General features: G+C 41.2%; 1 protein-coding gene across 7 annotated transcripts in view; it reads right to left on the bottom strand.

Moving 5' to 3' along the window:
* Positions 1-12422, bottom strand: part of NFATC1 (nuclear factor of activated T cells 1) — a 111900-nt gene that overhangs the window by 52087 nt on the left and 47391 nt on the right. For all 7 annotated transcript variants that reach the window (XM_015854787.2, XM_015854791.2, XM_015854793.2 and 4 more), the window contains exon 6: positions 10819-10959. In XM_015854787.2, the coding sequence (XP_015710273.1) occupies positions 10819-10959 (141 nt within the window). The remainder of the gene's footprint in view (positions 1-10818; positions 10960-12422) is intronic.

The raw sequence follows: 12422 nt of genomic DNA, 5'->3' as shown, positions 1-12422 counted from the left end.
GAAGGCTCTTGTTCAATGCTGACAAAAATGCATAGCTAGTGGTGATGATTAAGTTGAAAAACATTGTCTGGTAGGTGAAAATCTGCTCTATCAAATAGTGTGATTGTGCTCTTTGTTGTAGTTTCCATGGAAATAAATAGGAGGCATTACTTTCAGAGCAAGCTACAATACTCAGGTTCTTCACAAAACAGCCACACAGTCAAACAGCTGTAAAGACTTTCCAAAGAAATCTTGTACTGTCTTCTACTTTTCCTCACTGCCCATCAGGAAGGCTGGGCTTCCAAGGATTTCCAAAACTAATTTACCTTATTTTCTCCAGGGAACTGTAAGAATAGTGACAAAGGTTTGCAAACTCACAACAATCAAGTCACCAGTATAACTTTAATTAGAGGCTGAGAGATGACAGAAAGGGAAAATGATATACAAAACCAAAACAAAACTCCAAGCCCTGAAACCTGGGAGCATGTAACACATGTATTTGGCAACTACTTATATCTTAGACCAATGAAATGGGCATAAAGGGAGAGTTCTGATGGATTTAAGCTATCTTACTTTATAACAGTGGGTTAAAGCAGCCTATACCCTTTAGCAGCACAGTGTTCATCTGAGATACAAGAGTAGACATCATCTGTGATTTCACTGCCTATACACAGTGTACATTTTATATTCCTTCACCCTAAAGCTCAAACAAATTTGATTGTGCTGGCTGGACTGTAAATCTGTATTTACATTCATATATTGCAAGTAAGACAGTGAAAATAACTCTATACCCCCACAGGAATCCACTCCTTGATTAATGTGCTGTGAGACTACCCTAAACAATAGTGCCTATATTACATACCAGATTACTTTAACATGTTCAGAACAGGTAGGACACAGATGCAATGGAAAATGTTTATACAGTGAAGTTTTGAGGTGCTCTGTAAAGTCTATCGTCTGTCTACCTTTGCATTCAACTGTGTTAGCACATATTCAGCTCCTTTAGCACTGAAGGATTTGTAAAGTTTTAATTTGCTTGCCAACCCCTTTTTCCTTCAGATGTACACTCCTGGCTCTGAGAATACTGATCCGTGAATACGTCCAGAAGGAAAGGATGGGCCTCCAGTGAGAAAAGAGGATGAAAACTAAGGTAAAGTCCTGTCACTCAGACAGTCATTCAGCTTTGTGAGAAGACGCAATCAACTTCTATGCATGAGGCAGGTTAGGCCAGGTCTGTGCTTGGGATGAGAATTACAGGCAAAGGCAGCCACTCTGGTTTTCATGTATTTTATTTCCCTTTCCCTTGCCAGCAAGATCCCAGCTACTTTTCTCTCCTCTTAGCCTACTGTTTCACTACAGACATTGATCCCGTTGTTTGGTTCCCTATCCCTGGCATGCACTAGACTCTGTACAGCAAGGCTTCTGCAGAACTTCTCTAATTGTATTTTCACATCAAAGCAGCTGTATATCTTTGTGTCCCCTTACAAGCATTTGCGGCATTTGAATATGATGATCAGGGAGCAGGAGCACCTCCCCTGTGAAGACAGGCTAAGGGAGCTGGGCTTGTTCAGCCTGGAGAAAAGAAGGCTGCAGAGTGACCTAATTGCAGCCTTTCAGTACCTAAAGGGAGCCCATAAACAGGAGGGGAGTAAACTCTTTAAAAGGGTGGATAATAGCAGGACAAGGGGAAATGGTTTTAAGTTGAAGGAGGGAAGGATTCAGGTTGGATGTTAGAGGGAAGTTCTTTACTGTGAGAGTGGTGAGGTGCTGGAACAGGCTGCCCAGAGAGGTTGTGGATGCACCATCTCTGGAGGTGTTCAAGGCAAGGTTGGATGGGGCCCTGGGCAGCCTGGTCTAGTATTAAATGGGGACGTTGATGGCCCTGCCTGTGAAAATGGGGTTGGAACTTCATGATCCTTGAGGTCCCTTCCAACCCAGGTCTACCCATATGATTCTATGATTATGTATATTTCAGCAAGTCTGTCTTGCATATGATGTTTCAAGTTCCTTTTCTCTCTTTTTTACAGTACAATTTAATTGCAATTTACATTACAATAAAAGTGTAGTGCGGTAACCTTGCGATAAAAATGCAGTACAAACCATATCTTACAGTGCATTGGTATCTGTGCCAGATGTGAACTTCCTATCTGGTTCCCATCTGTCCCCTCAGAAGCTGAGGGACTCACTTTGCCTAAATGATGACACAGTTTTTGCTGTTCTTGCCATGGTGTGTCTAACAGACTTAATTATTCTATGTTCAAGCATTTTGAAAACAAAGAGTAATTTTAGTCCAGGTAACCAAAAAGAGGCACTGTGCTGAAAACAGACTGATTAAGGCTCACATTGAGCCAAAACCATCTGAAATGACCTGCCAGATACTGTTTTCAGCAGAATGGAGACTGGTTACACAATTCATGCTCTCTGGCACCTCCCTCTATTTAAACTGATCTTGGTCTGAGGGTTTTATTTAAAAACTCTCACTAATTCCAGGTTTAATATACTCAAATTACCAGTAAAACTGAAGCTTGAGACGCCTACAAGATTGCTCCAGAGCAAGCACAGAGAACCAAGCCCACCCACCTATCATCAGTCCTGCATTCTATCTGTGGTTACAGCTCTCTTATCTCCTTGTCTTCACAATTTTACTTTCCTCTGGGAACCTCTAGTAGACAGAACCTGCATCTCTGCAGCTAAAACTCAACAGAATAATCCTGGCCAATTTTCTTCAGTATTATCTTCTGTCTTGTATTTTCTCAAAGACTTCTGGAGTAAAAAACCTCACAGCCAGTTTCAAACAAATCCTTAATTTTGTCTCCAAGAACAATTATTTTTTTCTACCTTCTCTGTGTTTGATGCTAATACCACCACTTGTACTGTAGCTCTCAGCCCTGTAACACTGGAAGCTACCTTCCACTGCTACATTCTCGTCTTCTTGTAGATAAAAGTTTGATCCAAATGTTTTCAATCCTTCCCTCTTGTTTGTTTTTAAGACACAAGTTCTACATTTTATCTATGTGGCCACAACTTCACATTTTCTGGAGACACTCCATTATGGCAACTTATCATGACTTCATTAGCGGAGTTCAAACAGTACACTTCTGAATGGCACTTTCATTTTTCTATCTCACTGTCTCCATTATGTCCCTTATCTGGTTTCTCTTGTTCAAAAAGACTAGGCTCAATCATAGAGGTGTAATAACTGTGGAGAATTTGTGTTGCTGTAAAGTGATGAAGGGACAAGGCGTAGAGTGTCCAGTTTTGTTGTTGTGATGATATTATGTGTGAATCTATGATTCTGTTGTTTAATATACATAATAATTCATGATTATCTGCCTTGATATCAGCTTTCTCCCAACAAGGCACACTTTGGAAATGTCCTCTAAATGTCCTCTCTAAATATTATTGTACTTCCTTCCACATTGCTCTTGAAGGTGTCCATGTTAGACATGAACCAACTCTTAATGACCAGTTGGGGAAGTAGAAGGAAAGAATGAATTGTGCATTAGCAGAAGATGCAGATAAGCCCTACACAAACTGGATGTTCATCTGGCAGCGTTGGCAGTGGGGCATGACAGGATTGACCTCTGTGGGAAAAGGCCATTGGTTTGCCAGAGGTAGAAACAGACAATTCAAGCTTGGCTCTGCAGGGCCCACTGTTGGCCAAAGCTGAGCCAAATAGTGATGCTGATGGCATCTATGCCATAACATACTTATGAAAGGGTAAAAAACACTGTGCATCAGATTTGAGAAGCGAGAAAAATGCAAGAGGAACAATCTTAATACAGACAGCAGGTCCAGAAAAGAAGGGGGAATAAGTGCTTCAAGTGCCAGAGCAAAGATTTCCCTGCTGTTCGTGGAGATTACCACACTGAAGCAGCTTGTCCTATTGCAGCCCATGGAGAATGACGGCAGAGCAGACGCTCACAACACAGGCTATGGATTTGACCTGAAGGAAGCTGCAAGACCCAAGGAGAGTTCATGCAGATGCAGGCTCCTGGCAAGAGCTTCAGCCTGTGAAAGAAGGTGCCCAGACTGGAACAGTCTTTTCTTGAAGGATTGTACCTTGTAGAAAGGAACCATTGTGAAGAACTGCAGTCCATGACAAATGCTGGAGCAGTTCATGAACGACTGTCTTCTGTGAGAGGAACCCTATGCTGGAGGAAAGGGTGAGCTGAGCTGCTTAGGTGGGAAAGAGATAGAAGAGCCACCAGAGAAGTCGAGTATGGAAATAAAGGGCAAGGTGGGGGAAAGTGCTTTTTAAGTTGTTTCTCAGTACTCTAATTTTAATTAGCAGTAAATTAAAACAACTTAATTCTCCCCACATCCATTTGGCCAGTGACAGAGACTGGAGAGTGATTTCCCTCTCTTTATCTTGCCCCAAGATGTTTGTCATCTTGTTTTCTCCCAGTCCTGCTGAGGAGGAGGAGTGAGGGAGCAAGCACAGTGGGAGCCTGGCAGACAGCCAAGGTGAACACCCCAGCCACAGCCCTTTCCTCTCCTATCTTTGGACACTGATTGCTTCATTAGACTATGGAATTTACGGGTAACGGCTGTGAATTCCTGTATATTTGGAGGGTACTGCTGGAACAGTAATAACTAGCTGAAATCTTGTGCTGGTTATAAATGGTCATAGACAAAGCTTTGATTGAAGCTGCTTGAAGCCACCCAGTTTGGGAACAACATGAAAGAATAAACTTAAAGCATCCATAGTTTCTGTATTAATTGAAAATTCACAGAATTGTTCAGGCAAAATACTTTGAACTAGAGTCTATACACTTATCCCTTGTTTCTCTGCTGAACACTGCAAGTATCCGTGATTGATTCATCTTGTTCTTAATTCCAAGAGCAACTCCCAGGATGCGGCTTGCTGCTGCTGATACCATCTCATGCACATGGCTGCTGTCCCACTGTCTTTGCCATTCCTTAGACTAAACAGCCAGGAAAAACTGAAACGTGCTGACATTTCCTACGAGCTACATCATGGTGTCTGCGTGTGCGTGAAAGGGTTCCACCATCAAATGACTCTGCCACTTGATGATACTACTCGCCCAGGGATATCTGTTTCTGAGCAACGGCCAGAAACCCCTTCAGCTATCAATACACCTCCAGGAAGCAGGTTCAAGTGACCTTCACATGAACTCCATGCTTCCAACTTGTATGCCTTCGAAATTCCCAGTTTATCTAGTTTCCAGAATTTTTAACCTCACTGCACATGAGTCAGAGCATAACTGCTCACTGCCAACTGGAACATGTGTCCCAAACTTGGAAAAACAGATAGATAGAGACAAAAAATATGTATTATCTGTCCATCTGACTAGAGGGGAAAGGGAGTTTTGTCACTTGCTTATTTATTATGTGAGCTACAATATGATTACCAGTGGGAAACTTGACCTCTTTTTGGCCAGTTGCCCCCTAAACTGTGACTGCTACTAGCAATGGAAAGAGCAATGGAAAGATTGCTGAGAATGTAAGATCTTTTACCAAATGGAATTCTGCCAAGACTCAGGTCACCCGTCTCCCCATCACATCACATCACGTCAAAACAGACTCCAAGCCCTGAGCTCCAAAGTACAGCTGAGTCAAACTCCAAAGCCCACATGCTTCCCCAATGCATCCGTTCCATCCACATGCCACTCAAGTGTTTTGGATCATACAATTTTCCAGAACTTTCTGTAAGTTCAGTGGAACTTAAAATACTGCACTTGAGTGTCTACTATGCAACAAAGTAACTTCTTCTCCTACAGTGTACAGGAACTAGAACTGAATTTCTCAGCGTCCTTCTGAGATTTCAAACTGACATTTGCACCTTAAAGCAGCAAATGATTGATTACAGTCTTTGCTACAGATGATGAAAATTGAGAGGAACAAAAAACCTGTGAAATGCTTCAGTGAACACTTATATTCATCCAGCTTTCTTCTTTTACATATTGCATTTTCTCCGTGCAAACATTCAGCTGATAAACTTGATCACTCTTTCAAGGTAAGTGAAACTTCAGGTTTTCCTATTTGAAACAGTTATAGAAAAGAGTGGTTTTCATTGGCATATACACAAAAAAATTGGTGATCTCACCTAGCTATCTCTCATCTGCTCCGGCATAACTATTATCATGCCACATCAGTGTCTTAATGGTCTAAGAGCACAACCTGTTCCCGCAGCAAAAACAAACAGTTTTGACAGAAAAATTCATTTAACATAATAAAAATGACACTAGAATGAACGGTTTGAAGCTAAATCTGAAAAACTGTTTAACTCTTTGAAAATGCCTTTAAACAGAAGAAAATCACCAGAGGAGATGCTGTTTAGGTGCTGTTTACTTCTCCGGCTTCCATGAACTTGAGTTTCAAATGATTCAGGCACAATAGCTGGGGATATTATGTAATTAGGTTACAGGTGCTAGGATCACTGTTGATTTGAAGGCAGAGTAATGGGCAATATATTTAAAGCCACAGAAGACCATACGCCTGGAGTTACTCAGAGATGTAGTGCTACAAATAGTGAACTATATTATGCCCACCAAAGAGAGTGATGCATCTTCAGGGTTCATATAGGACAAAAAGGCTGCCAAGTTTAACCACACAGAATCAGAATTTCAAAGTCAGTATTATCTGAGAACCTAATCCTGTAATGAAGCTGGGTGTTACATTTCTACCTTTATGTTCTTTCAGACTCTTGCCTTGAGCTCTGGTCACTAAGCTCAAAACCAAATAAATGAGTTTGGTGCTCTAATTTAAAGAGTGGAAACTCATTGAACGACAACCACTAATAATACACTAAATATCCAGTTCTTCCTATATATCAAAACTTGCTAATAATGAAGATTTCAGTCATTTTAACCTGATCTTTGAAGTATGTCTTGACTTGGACAAGTCAAGGAAGTCCAGAAATACTTGAGTTCTACAGTACCCTAGATGGAAGGACACGGCTATATGCCAAGAAGATATACCCTTATTTTCACTGTACCTTGGTGCCTGGGATACTACTTGGTTTGTGTCTCATTAGCAAATTTTCATTTGTCAATTAAAATAAACATTTTTGTGAACTTAGTTATAGAGAGACTTTAACACCACTAAGCATTCTCTGGTACACAAGGAGACAGCAGTCTGGCTGTTTCTGTTAGGTTCTTTGTACTTTTTTATGTTCTCATAAAGGTAACTCTTGTTACCTTTCCAAAATACCTTTGTAGATAGATAATGTTTGTAGACATTATTATAAAAGAAAACTGAAGAAGAAGGTAACAGCCAGGTATATAGTCTTTAAAACCTCTTCAAACATCTCTGCATTTTCTTAACTTCCCTGAAGGTTTTTGTTGCCTGGTACATTCACAACCTAGAAACTACATGAAAAAGATTAAAAAATGTAAATCAATAAACCAGAGTCATTTAATATAGGTCCAGATCACAATCTAAGCTTTTCCAGATGAGTGCGTTAGGTAGAAAGCATTTTGTTGCTCTTAGTCAAACACCAACTTGCATAACTAACATCAACTTCATTTCATCTACTTTCATAACCAAACTGCACACCTTGCCTCCACAGCGAACACCAGCACACACCAAGTGTCCTTGTTTCTAGGATGTTGCAGACATCTATATTCATATTTCATAAAGTACTGATGCTTCTAATGAAAGTAGATTTCTGTAATGTCCTAAATCTAGCACCCAACAATAGTGACACACAAACTCACAAGACATTTGAAAATTAGGAAGAGAAAACCATGACTATAAAGACAGAAAGTGAAAGATAATTATTAGTGTAATAAGCAAGAGAGAAATTTACTGTGAGATTCCTCTGTCAAAGTAAATGCCAAATTTAAAAGAGTAAATTTCTCAAAGTTCATTCAGCATTTACGTCTTTACTATCCCTAACTTTCTTGGATGGTTATTTTATGCCATCGATCATCACTGGAAAACATGGGTTGACATGCAAGCAATAAAACACTGAACAACATCTTGTGAAATAAAGTCTCATTTCAAAATTTTTTTCTGGTCCTACATGAAGCTTGAGCTAACTTCAGACTACTTCTGAAAAGACTCATTGTTTATCCAAAGGGGTGCTCTCTGCCTCAGCATTGCACCGTAACATGAGGGGTTCTTCCAGATGGGGTCCTCACAGCTCTGCTTTCACAGCAAACCTTCACCCTGCAGCTGACTAGTTTCTCCTCTGTGTGACACTCGGTGATGCAGTGCTGTAATGTATCTTTTGCTTTGTTTCATGGCTGAAAAGAAGCCAGTAAAGGGTTAAGCTGAAAATACCACGTCCTGCCTCCCGGCTGGAAGATTGATTTGATCATTCTTCAGGGATTCCCTCTTGTATGAGTCACAGTTAAGACAGACTCCCTACGCAAGGAGGCCAGGATAATGCCATTCCTCTGGAGATTACAACAGCTGAGGGCTAGCCCTGAAGACGGAGAGCTTGGGACTCATGCTTGGAAAAACATTCAGCATACCACAGTGCACTCAGAAGACTTAAAGAAATTACTCAGACAGAAGGAAAAAAACCACAAAAGCCAAACACAACGTGTTCTCAAACTCACTGCGTTAACCAATTAAGTATGCAGACTAGCATAAATTAGACAAACTCATAGAGGCTGCCTCCCAGCTTGGGGACTCTGCCTGAATAAAGACTGAAAACATGAACTCACGTAGTAGAGTGTTTAAATTTCAAATAAAGGATATTTTCCCTTTATGAGCGCAATTATTCCTGTGATCTGTTACTTTGTAATAGCTGTATTTGGCTGCTACTCACTAGGAACGTGATTAACATTTTGAATTCAAAAACAAAAACAGCAACAGCGGCAAAACTAATGAATGTCTCCAGCTAATCACAGAAGTTCATAACTAACTTTCTAAGAGAAGGAGAAACTATGCTGGTGTTCCTTCTCTTGACCTACTTTCATAGACATGCAGTAGCTGAGAGGGTAACACTGCTTGCTGATTTTCAAAAGTAAAGGCTGGGAATGTGTTTTCATTTCATATTATATACAGTGACCCTGCTCAAAAAATGATCTGGAACAATCTGTCACTAAGACAATGATCTACTAGGCTTGTTTGTTTTAAATGCATCAAGCTGTGTTACACAAAGTAGCACACAACTTACCACAGAGTCCATAGAAATTGCTCTGGATTTGCTGGTAAAATTCTTTTTTGTGAGCCATTCCTAGTGACACAATTGCCTTCCAAATCAGAGGCTGGGCAGCTGAGAGATTAATGCAGGCTAGGTGTTCCAGGAGATGCTATTAAACTATAAAGGCTCAGCCACATAGAGCCCTTTTATGTGGTAGCACTGCCTTGCAATCACATCAAATCTCCTGTGATAGCACTAAAATGAAGCAAGCAGGCAGTTTGAAATCAGATCTTTTACTACTGACTTAATCATACTGATTACTCCTCAATGGCAACAGCTCACTGACTGACTCCTGCAGCGTTTCCATCCACCTTGCGCCCAGGAGTCAGAGAGCAGAGGGATCATTCCTGCATGGGTCTGTCCCAACAACCCATACACCTAAGCAGCTTCCCCACTGGGTGTTCCAGAGTGACAGGCCTTTAGATCTTTTAATTCCTCACCAGCAGACTTGGTGTGCAACGATACACTCCTTCATTTCTCATGATTTGTAAAAAATGTTGCATATATAATTTTTTTCTTGATCTCCATGCTGCTTTTGTATGCTGCCTTTGTGCAGCCTCCAATTCCTTTTGCTTGAGGGAGATATCTGTCTGGCTAGACAGAGCTGGCCTTGTTTTATACTTTCGTAATTTATGTCAATATAGAGAGCATCCTGCTTTGTCTAAATCCACACTGTGATACCTGCTAGTGAGCAAGAAGCATTCCCATTATAGTTCTTTGGTACAGGATAGTTCAGAAATTTTCCTGAGTCAGTAAAGCACGAGGACAGAAAACGAGTAGGAAAAAAAGAACTGTTTAACATGTTTTCCTCCCTGTCTATCCAGGACCCAGCTCCTGAAATGTCATACTAACCCAATTCTGCGCAGGGAAAGAAGCTTAAAGTACATAGAACCACTCCTCTATCTAATTTCTCTATACTCAGATTTTCATGCTGCAATATTGCCTTTTTTTTTCTTTTTTTTTTTTTAAACTTTCTGAAGAAGCCAAAAGGGCATCCTACTTACTCCACAGCTTCCCTGAGTGCAGTGTGGCACCTAGGGCTGCAAGAAGGGCTCAGGATTGCTCTGCTTCAGCCTGATGCTCACTTTTGGTATCTTAAAGCATGACAGGAACCTTCAGGAAAGCCCCACAGTTGTCCCCTGGGAGCCTTCAGGTGCTATAGTGGGGGAAGGAAGAAGGTTTCACGCCTCCTCAGCCCTCTCCCCACCGGGGCTCCCCTTCCTACTGCTCTGCTGACACCAGCAGGGCTGGCCTGAGGAGCGCCCAAGATGCTTGAAAGTGCAGGGGGGGATGGGGAGTTAAGCCGGCAGCTGAGGAATCCGTGGCTTGAGCCAGTGCCACGGAAACCCTTTCCAAAACAAGACTCCAAGTTATCCTTAACTATCTCGTTTCAGAGCCTGACTTTGACTCACAACCCTGCTCCTGCTCCACTACGCAGGCATTACAAGGAATGCCGCTGCGGACTTCCAATGCTCTTCCACTCTTGCACTGCTGCAGAAACAGCCTCACTGCTGCCTGCCTGTGTCTACAGCTGCTGCAGCAGGAGGCTTCAGTGCTGGGCATGGCACAGACCTCTCTCACAGCTTAACCCAGAAATGTGGAAAACATACTATGTGCAGAGGAAAATGTGATTATGGGGATGATACTATCACCATTTGGCCAGGATTTTGCAAAAGGGAGGAAGAAGGCAGACACGAGTCTAAATTGAAAAGACATACCTGGTGCTTTCTCCAGAAAGATGACTTTTGAGTCTTGCAGAAAGTTATGGCCAGTAAGAATCATCTTTTTCCCTCCAGTAACAGGAAAGCTGTCAGTACTTTGCTTCTCCACCAGAGGCAGTTCTTGGGCAGATCTCTGAGCTAGAGAGGTATATAAAAGAATAAGAGGGGGAAAAAAAAAAAAAAAAAAGCAACCACAAACACACACAAATAAACAATTATTGCATTAGTAAGAGACCTGATGCTTGCAATACTTACTCTCATAAGATAAGCTGAGCTTGATATAGAAACAAGGAACTGTCAGAAGATTTGTAGGAAATGTGGTTTCTAAGCACCTTCATCATAAACAGTACTCTTAATAATCAAATACAGTGGCAGAGATTCAAAAAGCTCACAAAAAAAACCCAAGATGTTTAAGCTTAAAACTCAGCTTGATCTGTACTGTGCCATGAAGAATATTTTTAGAGAAATTTGTTTATTTAGTGTAATTTCCCTGAGAAACAAAATAATACTTCCTCACATATATGCCACGCATTTACAAGGCATACATGAGAACAAGATCAACCACATCCAAACTGCATTTCTATCACTATGACCACAGTTGCAAACTGACTTTTAGCAGTAGACATAAGCCTCACAATCCAGCAGAAGTTCATAGTTTAGAAAGCGTATTTCCACCAACATCTGAGTGCCAAAGCACATGTTGATTCATGCACACAGAAACTGTATTCTAGTGGAAATATTTTATCATCTGAACTGTGACATGGAGTGAGCATGGCTGAACTTCAAGGGATGATGTGACATTTTATCCAGATTACATGGTTACTCCTGGTGTCACATGCACTAAGAGATGCATGAAGTTTTTGGCACCAGCTTATTCCACATTCTGCACTGGAAATAACACTAGCCCTTTTTTTTCCCTCCTGTTTTCCATTCCTTTGAGGAGACATGTACCGCGCTTTTGCTCATTACACAGTACTTAAAATTGCAAGTCACAGATACAGATCCAAGTGGCTTCAAATTTAGTGGCCTCTTGAACTTCACACATTTGGATGGACTGTTCAGGATGCATTCAAACTGTGGCCTTATCATGCTACATAGCGATTGAAAATATCAGCTACAGCAAGGAGCAGGATGAAACCACAGCTCCTCCTTTCTTGTCTTTTATTTTTTTATTGATGTCTATTAACCTGGTGAAAATTATTCGTCTCACACATATCCTGGACAGAAGATATGGCTTTATGGCAGTCTACCTGTTATAGGTGTGGAGTCTCTGCTATTCTTCATAATAACACTGGGATATCTTAATGTAACTTCCTTTCCACCACCACCACCACCTGTTTGTTTATTTAAATGAATGACTAGAAGGGGGAAGGCTATAACTATTGGTATAACAGCACTGCTCTTTCCTACAAAACTTGCCTCTCTTGTAGGCTCAGACTACCAGAATGGCAGCGGGGCTGCCCTGCAAAAAAGGATGGAGTACTATCACTGGTCTCTGTCACGGTTGACACTGCTTTTGCAAGAAGAATGCAGGGATGCTCTTTCCTGGAGCTTTGCTATTAACAATCCCTAGAAATATATCATGCCAAGCAGCCTGAGCC

Source organism: Coturnix japonica, chromosome 2, assembly GCF_001577835.2.
Source record: "Coturnix japonica isolate 7356 chromosome 2, Coturnix japonica 2.1, whole genome shotgun sequence".
In the NCBI taxonomy this organism is placed as follows: Eukaryota; Metazoa; Chordata; class Aves; order Galliformes; family Phasianidae; genus Coturnix; species Coturnix japonica.
This window is presented reverse-complemented; position numbering and strand designations above follow the sequence as displayed.